The sequence below is a fragment of the Epinephelus lanceolatus genome, chromosome 18 (genome assembly GCF_041903045.1).
Source record: "Epinephelus lanceolatus isolate andai-2023 chromosome 18, ASM4190304v1, whole genome shotgun sequence".
Lineage (NCBI taxonomy): Eukaryota > Metazoa > Chordata > Actinopteri > Perciformes > Serranidae > Epinephelus > Epinephelus lanceolatus.
In genome coordinates, this window is record NC_135751.1 from 1945251 (window position 1) to 1960679 (window position 15429).

The following is a 15429-nucleotide window of genomic DNA, read 5'->3' on the forward strand; positions in this document are numbered from 1 at the left end:
AGCAAACGTGTTACACATACTACACATTGTTAATGTTTTCTGATAATGTGGTCTTTGCTGTTTGGCATTTAATTTATGTACATGTTGGTGGATATGTTCTGTTTTGAGAACAAAGTTAAATGTTGCAAAAATGTTGTAAAAATGTTTTTTTTTTAAAGGAAAAGAAAGTTGCTTTTAAGCTTTCAAGTGTTTATTATTAAAAGTGTATGAAACCCATGACAGAAACAGTCATATTCTGTGTAAGTTATCAATGAAATTCTAGGGGAAATTTACTGGGGACCCCCTGATTATTATTATTATTTTTTATGAATTTCTTTTTTTGACAGACAGACAGACAGGTGACAGACAGACAGACAGACAGACAGACAGGGGACTGACAGACAGACCGACAGACAAACAGACAGACAAACAGAAAGACAGGTGACAGACAGACAGACAGGGGACTGATAGACAGATGACAGACAGACAGGTGACTGACAGACAGACAGACAGACAGGTGACAGACAGACAGGGGACTGACAGACAGACAGACAGACAGGGGACTGACAGACAGACAGGCAGACAGACAGACAGGGGACTGACAGACAGGTGACAGACAGACAGACAGACAGGGGACTGACAGACAGACAGGTGACAGAAAGACAGGGGACTGACAGACAGACAGACAGACAGACAGGGGACTGACAGACAGGTGACAGACAGACAGACAGGGGACTGACAGACAGACAGGTGACAGACAGACAGGGGACTGACAGACGGGACAGACAGACAGGGGACTGACAGACAGACAGGTGACAGAAAGACAGGGGACTGACAGACAGACAGGTGATAGACAGACAGGGGACTGACAGACAGACAGACAGACAGACAGACAGACAGACAGACAGGGGACTGACAGACAGACAGGGGACTGACAGACAGACAGACAGACAGACAGGTGACAGAAAGACAGAGGACTGACAGACAGACAGACAGACAGGTGACAGAAAGACAGGGGACTGACAGATAGACAGGTGACAGACAGACAGACAGGGGACAGACAGACAGGGGACTGACAGACAGACAGGTGACAGAAAGACAGGGGACTGACAGACAGACAGACAGACAGGGGACTGACAGACAGACAGGTGACAGAAAGACAGGGGACTGACAGACAGGTGACAGACAGACAGGTGACAGACAGGCAGACAGACTGACAGACAGGTGACAGACATGTTGGTGGATATGTTCTGTTTTGAGAATAAAGTTAAATGTGTAAAGGTTGTAAAAATGTAAAAAAGTTGCTTTTAAGCTTTCAAATGTTAAGAAACTGTATGAAACCCATGACAGAAACAGTCACATCCTGTCATTGTGTTATTTGAAATGAAATGAAATGAAATGCATGAAATGCTAGTGAAAATAATTTGCTGGGGACCCCTGAAACCCCTTCAAGGACCCACTGTGTCACTTACGGTAACTTACTGGCAACAGTGTTGCCAGTAAGTTACCGCAAAAATACAATAAAATGTCTAACAGTAAACTGTTAAAAAGCGTGACATTAAACTGACTGAAAAAGCACTTTTGGGAAAAATTGCTCACCTGGAAAAAGAAAGAAAGGTGAAATTAAAAAAGGCATGGGATATCAAAGAAACAGTTGTTGGTTTGATGAATGACAAAGGGTTTGCAAAAGAGGTGAAATGTTCATTTGCAAAGTTTAATGCTCTGTGTGATTAAGCAAAAGAAAAACATGACACTTTGATGGGTTTATTACTGAAATATGAGGTGGAAAAACATGAAATGTGGTTCAAGGTAAAAATTCTCAGTGTCACTGACTTTACTGCTGGTCAACCAACAAATGGTTGGTTCACAATGAAAGTTGCATTCAAGCTGAAAGTGTTGCCATCAACAATGACGAGGTTAATGTGGAGCCTCAGGACACTGAGGTTAATGTGGAGCCTCATGACAGCATTTCAAATGTTCAATCCAATGCTTCCAGCACCAATACTTCCAGCAAAAGCTCTGGTCGAAAAAGCAATGTCTCAAAAAGCAACAAATCTTCAACATCATCTTCAAGCAGAGGCAGAAAAGGCTGTACTCATGGCACGTGCTGCAGCACTACAAGAAAAACTTGCTTTGGAGGAGCAAGCAGAGCAACTGAGGGAGCAAACAGAGCAACTGAGGAGGAAAAAGGAGCAACTCGAAATTCAAACTGAACTTGCAGCATCTGCAGCAAAATTAGCAGTGCTAAACACCTCATGCCACAGCAGTGTTTCAAATGCACATTCGGATGGAATGAGTTCCTATTTCAAAAGAGGAACACTCAATCCTCATGCTGAAACATACAACCCACAGCAAAAGGACACATCTCAGCAGAGATACTCATTATCTGCCAACACCCATACAACACAGGAAAAATCAATGGAAATGGACAAGAATAAAAATGCACATCATCAAGCAAGCTTCAAGTGGAAAAAATCTGGTCAAGCAGCATCACATCAATCAGATTTAAATCCTGCTGGTCAGCAAGCAACACATGTTCAAGACAATCCTCAAGCATCTGGAGATCTCTACAGTCTGTTACAAAGACAGAATGAAATAACAGCACTGTTGGTAAAGACGCAGAACTCTCATTTTCTGCCACACAGAGAAATACCTGTTTTTGATGGAAATCCAATGCAATATAGGACATTCATCAGAGCCTTTGAACAGTGTGTTGAAGCTAAAACAACCAAGAAAGGGGACTGCTTGTATTACCTGGAGCAATTCACTAGAGGGCAGCCTAAAGACCTAGTGCGCAGCTGCCAGCACATGACGCCAGACAGAGGTTATGCTGTGGCCAAAGACCTTCTCCAAGAACACTTTGGTCATGAATTAAAAATCACAGCTGCCTACACGGACAAAATCATTGCATGGCCTGCTGTTAAGGCAGAAGATGTTAAAGGGCTGCAGGCTTACTCATTGTTTCTACGTGAGTGTTGCAACGCAATGGAGGATTTGACATATTTGGATGAACTCAATATGCCGGCTAACATGAAGACAATCATTCAGAAACTTCCTTACAAGCTCAGAGAGAAATGGAGAGTAACTGTATGTGAAATTTCTGAAAGCCAAAGGCGCAGATCTGGCTTTAAGGATATTGTCAAGTTCATCGAGTACCAAGTCAAAATCATTTCCGATCCAATTTTTGGTGACATCCAAGACACTCAAGTGGTAAATAAAGGAGGTATCAAGACGAAGGTACAGCAAAAATCACAGTTCCAACGAAAGAGTTTTGCAACTGCTGTATTTATGCCTAAGGAACCAGTTATGAATGCAACCAAGAAAAGCATTCATACTCAAACACAAAGTGTGTCATCAACAATATCAAGCTTTGTCTCCTGCTTGTACTGTACACGTGGACATGAATTGGATCAATGTCCACAACTGAAAAAGAAGATGCATCGTGAAAAGCTGGACTTTCTAAAGGAGAAAGGAGTATGCTTTGTTTGTCTGCGCATAGGGCACATGAGCAAGAATTGTAATAAGCGCATATCTTGCAAAGTTTGTAACCAAAGTCATCCCAGTATTCTTCACATTGAGAAGATGGCACAAGGCAAAGATGAAGGTTAGTCAAAGGAAATGTCGGTGAGTGGCACGGCTGTCTCCACTTGTGGTCATACAGGGGCCGGGGGTAGTAACGGCATCCTTTCGATCCTACCTGTCAATGTTAAGTGTACAAAAGGAAACAAGATCATCCAAACTTACGCATTTCTGGATCCAGGAAGTATGGACACTTTCTGCTCCGAAAGTCTAATGGAAAGGCTGAACATCAAAGGAAAAAGGACAAAGATACATCTGCGTACAATGGGTCACATCACCACTGTTCCAAGTTGCATTGTAAAAGGTTTGGAAATATCTGACTTTATTGGCATGCAGTTTTTTGAGCTTCCAAGTATGTTCACACCAAAGGAAATGCCAGTGATGACAAATAACATCATCACTGAAAAAGAGTTGTCCAAGTGATCATACCTGAGAGGCGTGCATATTCCCCGTATCAACGCTAATGTTGATTTGCTCATCGGCACAAACTCCTCAAAGTTAATGGAACCATGGGAGGTGATCAACAGTCGCGGAGAGGGACCATATGCAGTGAGAACTCTCCTGGGCTGGGTGATTAATGGACCTCTACATGGGAACAGTGCAAAGCAGTGTGAGAGTGGCTACCCTGCTATCACTGTTAATAGGATCAGTGTTGACAAGTTGGAAGAGCTGCTGATAAATCAGTACAATCTTGATTTCAACGAGAAATTCTTTGACAAAGAGGAGATGTCAATAGAGGAAAGAAAGTTCATGGAAACAGTGGAAAAATCTGTGCAACTTCTCGATGGTCATTACAAGATGAAACTGCCTTTGAAGACACCACATGTGAAAATGCCAAATAACATTTCTGTTGCCAACCAGCGTGTAAATGCACTGAAGAGGAGACTTCAGAGGAATGAAGTATTTCACAAAGAATACACTGACTTTCTTACCGATGTCATTGACAAAGGACATGCTGAGAAAGTTCCAGAGTGTCAATTGGAATGCTCTGATGGAAAAGTTTGGTATCTCCCACACCATGGAGTGTACCACCCACAGAAAAGAAACCTGCGTGTTGTGTTTGACTGTGGCGCAGAATTCAAAGGAGTGTCACTGAATAATCAGCTTCTGCAAGGCCCAAACCTCACAAGCTCTTTGCTAGGAGTCCTGACACAATTCAGGGAAGAACCCGTTGCAATCATGGCCGATGTGCAGGCAATGTTTGACCAAGCCAAAGTGGCAGAAGAACATCTGGACTTTTTGAGGTTTTTGTGGTGGCCGGAAGGGAACCTGGAGCATGAACTTGTACATTACCGTATGACTGTTCATTTGTTTGGAGCGGTGTCCTCTCCTAGCTGTGCATGTTATGCTCTGCGAAAAACTGCAGATGACAACCAGACCAGTTTCCCAGCAGAGGTAGTGGACACGATCACAAGAAACTTCTATGTGGATGACCTTTTGAAAAGTTTGCCTTCTGAAGAAGATGCTAAGCTCATGGTCAGGAACCTCACAGCTATCTGCAAGCTAGGAGGTTTCAATCTGACAAAATGGATCAGTAACAGTCGTGAAGTTCTGTTGGAAATTCCAGAGGGATACAGATCCAAAACCTTCAAGGAGTTGGATCTGGACAGAGACGAGTTACCAGCTGAAAGAGCTCTGGGACTGCAATGGTTCATTGAAACGGACACTTTCAAATTCAAATTTAACATCAGAGATCAACCACAATCAAGACGTGGAATGTTATCCATGATCAGTTCCGTCTATGATCCTTTGGGTTTCTTAGCTCCATTCACAATCCCGGCTAAGATGATCTTGCAAAACCTGTGTCAGTTGAAATGTGGTTGGGATGATCCAATACCCCAATGCTTTCAGCAGAAGTGGAACAAATGGTTGGAAGATCTTGAAAAAGCTGGAAGTTTCAAGATCAGCAGATGTTTCAAACCGCAAGACTTTGGACAGGTAACATCTGCTCAGTTACATCACTTCTCTGACGCCAGTGAGAATGCATATGGTACCATTGCATACCTCAGGCTGCAAAACAACAAGAACAAGATCCATACTGCTTTCGTACTTGGCAAAGCAAGAGTGTCTCCGTTAAAACCAGTGACTATTCCTCGCTTAGAACTGACAGCTGCCGTTCTTGCTGTTAAAGTGGACAAGATGCTAAGAGCAGAGCTACAACTTCCTTTGGAGAAGTCACAGTTCTGGACTGACAGTACATCAGTACTGAAATACATAAAAAACAAGGACAAAAGGTTCCAAACATTTGTTGCAAACAGAATAGCAACTATCAGAGAAGCCACAGACATCTCACAGTGGAGATATATTCCGTCAGCACAAAACCCAGCAGACGACGCATCAAGAGGACTGAAAATCGAACATTTGGTTCAAAGAAGATGGATTGACAGTCCAAAGTTTCAGTGGAAATCAGAAAATGAGTGGCCAGCACACTTATTGGATATGGACATCACTGATGACCCAGAAGTTAAAAGGAGCTTCACAGTGAATGCAGTTGTCACTCAAGATGTTTCAAATGCCACACACAAACTGATCACTCACTTTTCCAGCTGGGAAAGGTTGAAGATTGCAGTGGGATGGATTCTCAAACTGAAGATGATCTTGATGGCTTTGAGCAAGGAAAGGAAACGGCTAATTTCTATAAATACCAGTGACAACGGAAGTCAACAGACCATCACTGCGGAAATACAGAAATTTAAAGCCACATTGAGAGGACAAAGATTGTCTGCAGATGATCTCATTAAAGCTGAGACATCTATTGTTCACTTCAGCCAATGGGAAAGATTTCACAACGAGATTGTTGCATTAACATCTGGAAAATCCAAGGTGAAGAGAGAGAGCAATATCTATAAACTGGACCCAGTTTATGAAGATCTGTTAAGAGTTGGAGGACGGCTGAATAAGGCTTTCATGCCTGAAAATGTGAAACATCCGCTCATTCTAGCCAAGGACCAACATATCTCAATTCTTATACTCCGTCACATTCATGAGCAACTGGGCCATGGTGGCAGGAATCATGTACTCTCTAATCGAAGAAAAAGATACTGGATTACAAGCGCCAACTCAGCAGTGAGAAAGGTAATTGCTGAATGCTGCTTCTGTAGGCGTTGCAGAGGCAAGGTGGGTGAACAAAAAATGTCGGTGTGGATTATTTGGGACCAATTGATGTGAAAAGAGGTTGCAGCATCTTAAAGAGCTACGGAGTACTTTTCACTTGCATGGCAAGTAGAGCAGTCCATCTGGAAGTCGCTTACTCACTTGATACAGACTCCTGTATTAATACCTTGAGAAGATTCATCTGCCGTAGAGGACAAGTTTCTATGATGCTATCAGACAATGGAACTAATTTTGTGGGAGCGGAAAGAGAACTCAGAGAAGCTCTAGTTTCATTGGATCAGGACAAGATTCAAAGAACCATGGCACATGACGGAATTAAATGGAATTTCAACCCTCCTGCCGGATCCCATCATGGTGGCGTATGGAAACGAATCATACGTATGGTCAGGAAGATTCTGAACACTGTTCTTTGTCAGCAATGTTTGGACGATGAAGGATTCCACACTGTGTTGTGTGAATGTGAGGCCATACTAAATGATCGTCCTATTACAAGGTTGTCTGAAGATCCTAACGACCTTGAGCCATTAACACCAAATCACATTCTGTTGATGAAAGGAAAACCTTTTTTGGCACCTGGACTCTTCGAAAAAGGGGATCTGTACATTAAAAGGAGATGGAGACAAACTCAGTATTTAGCTGATCTCTTTTGGAAGCGATGGACGCAAGAATACGTATCATTGCTACAAGAAAGACAAAAATGGAATAAAGAAAGGAGAAGTTTTCTACCTGGGGATATTGTTGTTGTTGTCATTCAACAGCACCTCGTGGATCCTGAATACTTGGAAGGATACTGCAAACATTTCCTGATAGGAAAGGACTAGTACATTCTGTTCGTTTGCAGACCAAGACCAGCATAATCGAAAGACCTGTGACAAAGATTTGTCTTCTGTGTGAAACAAATGACTAATAATGGATAATGGAAACCATACCCATGGTTAAGAAAAAAGAAAAAAAAAAAAAGAAATATTGGTTTATGGTTTATAGGCCTGTGAATCTTTGAGTGTCCCACGATTCGATTCAATATCGATTCTTGGGGTCACGATTCGATTACAAAACGATTTTTTCGATTCAGCTCGATTCTCAATTCAAAAACGATTTTTTTCCGATTCAAAACGATTCTCTATTCATTCAATACATAGCGTAGTATATATATTTTTTAACTTTTATAATTGTAAAGGACAATGTTTTATCAACTGCAATAATGTAAGCACATATTAATGTAAATCCAAGACAACAATAAGTTGTCTCTCTGATTTATTTATGCTTGCAGACAGAACATATTTTTAACTGGAAAAAACAGTTTAACTAACATCTGACTGAATGAATGTCACTCAGTTGCTTCAATTATCAGCAGTACACAATAAAACAATAAGGTGCTGTTAGGCTAGCTGCCAGTCTGTGCCAGAACTTGGTTCCACTTCTCAACATTACTATAAACAACACAATACTGCAACAATTAACAACAACTGTTGTTCATTTACTACTTCTTATAAAGCAACAAACAAATCAAATGGGCATAGGCTAGCCATCTTATATTCCTGAGAATATGCCACTTCCAAAATAATTACAAAATTAAAATAAATACCAGTAGTTATATTTCTCATTTTTGTCTTAACAAAAACATTAATACTGTTACAACAACTTCTTTACTACTGTAAACTGTTAGCCTGGCTGACTTGACTTAGGCTAGCTGCCTTTATTTCTGAGAACATTCCACTTCCAAAAATAAAATTACACAAACTACTGTAGTAGACAGTTACATTTCCCTTTTTTTCCTAACAAAACAGTACAATAAAACTTTGTAACTTGACAACAAATCCCAAAAGTGCTTGACAAAAATGTCAGTGTAGAATAGGAGGATTAATTATCATAGTCACTAATCTGTAGGTTCTTTTGGAGGAAAATGAGCTGATCTACATGCTCTGATAAGAGACAGCTCCGCTGAGCTGTCACTACATCTCCAGCAGTAGAGAATACTCTCTCTGCTGCAACACTTGTACCAGGGATACATAGAATGCGTTTAGCTAATTTGGCTAGTAGAGGGAGATCTTTCTCTTTGGACTTCCACCACATAAGGGGGTCTTCTGTGAGAGGGAGTGCAGGTTGCTCCGAGTACTTTTTCATCTCCTCCTCAGCTCTGGTACTGACTGATTTGGGGGCAGCTCTGACCTCAGTGAATGTCTTCCCCAGCAGATTGACCAGTGCAGCAGATGTTGATCTTCTTTTTGGGGCAGGGCCTTCAGCTTGGCCTGTCTCTGGCTCCACAGGACTGCCTTCAGCCTCTCCTGGGTCCTGCAGGAAAATATTTATCATGTTTTACTTTTTGTAAACAAAAGTCCATAAGGAAATTACATATTATTCTCTTACTTGTCTGTTCATTTTCAAATTATTCTTGTTTTCTACTCTCTTAAGTCTATTTTTCCATGCTGTCTTAATTCAATGTTGTTGTTTTTTAATTTTCCTCACATTTGCTGTATGTAAAGCAGTAAAGCACTTAGTTTGATGAAATGTATATATAAAACTGTATGAAAACTTAGGCAATGGGCATTTAGGCTGGCATGACAATATAGGCTACTTACAGCAGGGTACAACACACACACACACTAATAAATAATAAGTTCATTTTACCTCGAGTGCTACAGCCTCTGCTATCATCCTGGCATGGATGTCCTGCTGTTCTTCTTCAGAGAGGAAAGGCAGTGCTTTAAACCGGGGGTCGAGTGCAGAGGCCATGTGAAGAAGGTTCTGAGTTTTCACACTGCTGTATCTTGGTGCTAAGTCCTCATGGACCGCCCGTTTGATGTCACGGACCATTGGAGAGTCAGCCAAGTCCAACTCTGTGTCTTGAATCAGCTGTGCAGTCAGTGGAGCTATGACTGACAGTGTGGGAGAGGAATCCTCGGACATAATGTTGGTGGCATCTTTCAATGGTCTGAGTGTCATGACTATTTCTTCAGCATGTTTGATTTCTACATCAGTTAGCGCGGCACTGTCGGTGCTGTTATTTCTTCTCACATCAGGAGAGGCAAGAGCGGCACATACAGCAGGTAGCTGCTCCAGAAACCGTTCCACCATATCGTGCGCGCTATTCCATCTGGTTGTGACGTCGGTTATCAATGAGTGATCCGAGATCCCCTTCTCATTCTGACTCGCTTTTAGGGCGTCAGCTGCCACGGTGCTCCTGTGGAAGAACCCGGTTATTCGTCTGATCCTCCCTAGCAGCCGGGCAACAGTAGGAAGCTTCAGAGCCTTCTGGGCTGCGAGGTTGAGTGTGTGTGCAAAACACGTTATGTGTGTTAGCTCATCATCAAGCCGCATAGCAGCAATCATGTTGGCTGCGTTATCGGTAACAATCACCAAGTCACTGAGCATCAGCCCCCATTCTCGTGCGACCGCGTGAAATGTTTCATTCACGTTAGTAGCAGTATGACTTACATGCATCGCCCTTGTTTGCAAAACTTGAGACTTGAGCTCCCATTTATCTGTGATGTAATGGGCAGTGAATGTGGCGAACGACTCGGTTGCCCTAGAGGTCCAGTGGTCACATGTAAGCGCTACTCGGGCGGCTTTAATAACAGCGTTCCCAACTTTTTCCTTAGTCTCTCTGTAAAGACGGGGCACAACAGTGTCTGTGAATACGGCGCGTGATGGTATAACATACCGTGGCTCTGCAACTTTCCACATGAACCGAAAGCCCTCTTTCTCCACTGATCTGTATGGTTGCATGTCTTTTGCAATGAAATAGCCGATGGCTGTCGTTAGCTTCTTTGCCCGTGCAGAACTGGGTGGTAGTTTTGTAAACTGGTGGAGAGTGCGTTGGTCAGCTGCAGCTGGTGTTGGTGTATCGTCCTTTTCTTCTGATAACTCTGGGTGGTATCTGTTCAAGTGTGCACGGGTATTTGAAGTATTTCCAAAATACTTTACTTTTGCGTGGCAATGTCGGCAAACTGTAAAAGTCATGTCAAGCTCTTTCTTGCCCGGTTGACGGTAAAATCCAAAGTGTTTCCAAACGTGTGCTTTCAAAGAGCGCGGAGGCGGTTGTATTTCTTTTTTAGCGTCATCTCTAAGTTCTGTTGCCAGCGGCTGCGGCTCCGTTTCATCTTCACCCCCCTCCATTTTAGCGAAGCACAACAACACTACACGGCACACTACACGCCCCTTGTAGCCACGCTGGTTTTACAGCTATATACCTCAGGGGCTGCCGTAGAATACTACAGCAGCCAAGAAGGTTCAGACAGCACCGACGCGCACACACGTTGTCGAGAGCGGGGGGGGTGGGGGATTTTTAGAAAATGTGAATCGATTCTGAATCGCGCGACGTCAGAATCGCGATTCGAACTCGAATCAATTTTTTCCAACAGGCCTAATGGTTTATATGGTTCTTATAAATTGACTATTTCAGTCAGATTTTTTTGTTTCAAAGGTAATGGCTCCTCATGTAAATTTAAGAATTGTTTTGTCTTCTGTCAGAAACAATTAGGGGCCGGTGTGTGAGAGCCATTTGTATTAAATGTGTTTATTTGTATTTTTTGTTACACTCCCGCCACTTGGGGGAGTAGTGGTACTGGCAATTGGGCAGTGCCAGAGTTTATATAATCAAGGTGTAACCACACACAGGTGTTGCTGTGTGGAGACGAAAAGTTTTTTGACCGTGCTGCATGCACCATGCACCTGTCGTCTCCACAGCGCCTGGTGCATGCAGCACCAGGCGCTGCATGCACCATGCACCAGCGCCTGGTGCATGCAGCGCCTGGTGCTGCATGCACCAGGCGCTGTGGAGACGACAGTCGAGTTATTTTGTTTACTTATTTTTGGTTTATGAGTGACAAATGGCTGTACCTGAACTGAATGAAAGTAAGTAATAAATCAACATTGGAACATTGGAAATATGGTCTGTGATTGCATTGCACGCATTATAAATTACCTCAAATGGCAACCATGGTGGTGGTCTTTTTTTGGATAGGCGAAGGGTCACTACAAAATATATATACAACCTGCATCCAACACTCCATCAACCTCAGCACCAGGATCCTGTTAGCACACTGCATAAGGAAGAGGAGAGGTTAATACAAAACAGGCTGCTTTACATTACAGGGGCATGTGATTTACTTGAGGAATTTCAGTCAGGATTTAGAGTGCATCATTGCACTGAGACAGCACTAGTTAAAATTACAAATGACCTTCTGATTGCTTCAGACAAAGGACTCGTCTCTGTACTTGTTTTATTAGCTCTTAGTGTGGCGTTTCACACTATTGACCATCAAATTCTGCTACAGAGACTGGAACACTTAATTGGCCTAAAAGGTTCTGCACTAAGCTGGTTTAAGTCCTATTTATCTGATCGTTTTCAGTTTGTTGACGTTCATAATGAATCATCCTTACGTACTAAAGTTTGTTTTGGAGTTCCGCAAGGTTCTGTGCTCGGACCAATCCTATTTACTCTATATATGCTTCCTTTAGGTAACATCATTAGAAATCACTCTGTAAATTTCCATGCGGATGATACACAGTTGTATTTATCTATGAAGCCAGAAGAAAGTTATCAATTAACTAAACTTCATAATTGCCTTAAAGACATAAAAACCTGGATGAGCACCAATTTCCTGATGTTAAATTCAGACAAAACTGAAGTTATTGTTCTTGGCCCCAAACAACTCAGAGACTCTTTATCTGATGACATAGTTTCTCTAGATGGCATTGCTCTGGCCTCTAGCACTACCATAAGAAACCTCGGAGTAACATTTGATCAAGATTTGTCTTTTAATTCTCATTTAAAACAAACCTCACGGACTGCATTTTTTCATCTGCGTAATATTGCGAAAATTTGGCCTATCCTGACCCAAAAAGATGCAGAAAAATTGGTCCACGCTTTTGTTACCTCAAGGCTGGATTACTGTAACTCTCTATTATCAGGTAGCTCTTGTAAGTCTTTAAAAACTCTCCAGCTAATTCAGAATGCAGCAGCACGTGTACTAACAGGAACTAAGAAACAAGATCAAATTTCTCCTGTTTTAGCTTCTCTGCACTGGCTCCCTGTAAAATCCAGAATTGAATTTAAAATCCTACTGTTAACTTATAAAGCTCTAAATGGTCAAGCTCCGTCATATCTTAGAGAGCTCATAGTGCCATATTATCCCACCAGAACACTGCGCTCTGAGAACGCAGGGTTACTCGTGGTCCCTAAAGTAAAAGTAGATCAATAGCCAGAGCCTTCAGCTATCAGGCTCCTCTCCTGTGGAATCATCTTCCTGTTACGGTCCAGGAGGCAGACACCGTCTCCACATTTAAGACTAGACTTAAGACTTTCCTCTTTGATAAAGCTTATAGTTAGGGCTGGCTCAGGCTTGCCTTGTACCAGCCCCTAGTTAGGCTGACTTAGGCTTAGTCTGCCGGAGGACCCCCTATAATACACCGGGCACCTTCTCTCCTTCTCTCTCTCTCTCTCTCTCTCGTATCCTATTACTGCATCTTGCTAATTCGGCCATTCTGGATGTCACTAACTCGGCTTCTTCTCCGGAGCCTTTGTGCTCCACTGTCTCGCAGGTTAACTCATATTGCAGCGGTGCCTGGATAGCGTGACTTGTGTGGTTGTGCTGCTGCCGTGGTCCTGCCAGATCCCTCCTGCTACTGCTGTCATCATTAGTCATACTTCTACCGTTATTATATACATATGATTATTGTCACATATGTATATTATCAAATAATAATATATACATTCAACATATTGTGCCACAGTAGCCAGAACTATAATTATAATATTATTACTTTCATTAATGTTGTTGTAAGCTACTGTCATTACCGTCTGTCCTGCATCTCTGTCTCTCTCTCTCTCTCTCTCTCTGTCTCTCTCTCTTTCTGTCTCATTGTGTCATACGGATTACTGTTAATTTATTATGCTGATCTGTTCTGTACGACATCTATTGCACGTCTGTCCGTTCTGGAAGAGGGATCCCTCCTCAGTTGCTCTTCCTGAGGTTTCTACCGTTTTTTTCCCCGTTAAAGGGGTTTTTTTGGGGGGAGTTTTTCCTTATCCGCTGTGAGGGTCCAAAGGACAGAGGGATGTTGTATGCTGTAAAGCCCTGTGAGGCAAATTGTGATTTGTGATATTGGGCTTTATAAATAAAATTGATTGAATTGATTGACAGCGCATCCGCCCCCAGGTTATCAGACCCCTTAATGTGATGTATGACCAAACAGTAAGATTGCAACATCAGAGACCACCTGATCAACCTGAAACACTGGGTTTCCCACACCAATCTCATTACAAGGCAGCCATTTCCTCACCAGCACACCATTGTCCAAGAAATAGCCATGAGCCCTGTCCCTCACTTCTGCCACATTACTTACGACCTCTCGCAGCTCCTTAATGGAATCTGACTGCTGCTCTGCCACCAACTCTGCATGTGAAACAGACAATGGAAAGTAAGACAAGTTCACACATGGTTCCTCCACCACACTCAATTTGTCAGGAACACCACCAGCACGAGTGCCAGCACGCGTCACTACACATGCTGGAAACTTGCGTTCATACTCATCTGGTCCATCACTAATTTTCAAAATATGCCCCAGCAAATAGATACCGAAATTCAATTTGAAATGTAAAATTTGAAAATTAAAATGCATTTGCAGAACTGCTTTTTCATTTTAAGAATGTGGCTGCATTATTTCACTCATAAATAAAATGAATAGCCGGTTCCGGAACGCCATGTGAAACAAGGGCGTCCCGAGCTCCACAGACAAACTTATTTTACAGTTAATTTAGCATGTGAAGTACTCAAACTTATTCACATAACATTGTCAAGATCTTGTGAAGGGAGAAAGTTAGTGTGCGGACGGGGAGAAAGTTAATGTGCGGACGTCTATCTACGAACAATGACTACCCGTAATGACCTGAGGAGCACCCAAGCTAACGTTAGCATCCCGGCTACGGGTGGTAAAGAGGGGAACTGTCCATTGGTCCGACAGCCCATTGGTTCGATATCCCATTGTTCCGACCATATTAAACCCATTGTTCCGAAGTCCGCTCCGAAATCATCATGATGCCCTATGGTTAAGGTCTGGTTAGGTTTAGGCACAAAAACCACTTGGTTAGGGTCAGGAAAAGATCATGGTGTGGGTTAAAATGAAAAAGAAAGGGACAAACACATAAGCCGTGAGCCTGCTCCGCCTCAAGCCTTTCCCAGCTGACCCAGAGCCGTTCAGCACCGTGGACAGTCAGACTAATGGGATGTCGAACCAATGGGCTGTTGGACCAATGACATGGACCCGGTAAAGAGACGCTTTCTAAAACCGATGAACTTCCCTCACGTGCTGTGGAGAGGTTTATGGCCGCAATTGAAGCGTTGGGCACGAAGGTGGAGACTCAAACTACCTCTCTTAATCAAGAAATAGCCTCTATCCGCCAAGAACTGCACACGACTCTTAACGCACTACAATCTGCTAGCTTGCAAAATACTAAGCGGATTGACGACCTGGAGCACTCCGCCACTGTGTGGAGCTCATCCGTCAGGGCGCTGGAAACTACGGTGGAGCGCCTACAGTCAGAAGTGTGTATGCTGAAGGAGAAGTGTTTGGACTTGGAGGGCCGGAGCCACCGCCAAAATATTCGCTTGGTGGGAATCGAGGAAGGCCAAGAAGGGGGAAACCCTCGGCAGTTCTGCGCGACTGCGCTGAAGGAGATACTGGCCCTTGATGACATCCCACGCCTGGATCGCGCACATCGTACATCGGCACCAAAGCCCCATGAAGGAGCGAGGC

The 15429-nt window shown here is 43.0% G+C and overlaps 1 protein-coding gene across 1 annotated transcript; it reads right to left on the bottom strand.

Annotated features, from left to right (window-relative positions):
- Positions 1 to 7907: 7907 nt before the first annotated feature.
- On the bottom strand, positions 7908 to 10935 carry LOC144458613 (E3 SUMO-protein ligase ZBED1-like). The gene is made up of 2 exons (XM_078161422.1): positions 9301 to 10935; positions 7908 to 8964 (listed from the first exon to the last, which is right to left on the bottom strand). Exons 1-2 carry the CDS (start codon positions 10786 to 10788, stop codon positions 8533 to 8535), a joined length of 1920 nt encoding a protein of 639 aa, XP_078017548.1. The 5' UTR covers positions 10789 to 10935; the 3' UTR covers positions 7908 to 8532.
- Positions 10936 to 15429: the final 4494 nt, after the last annotated feature.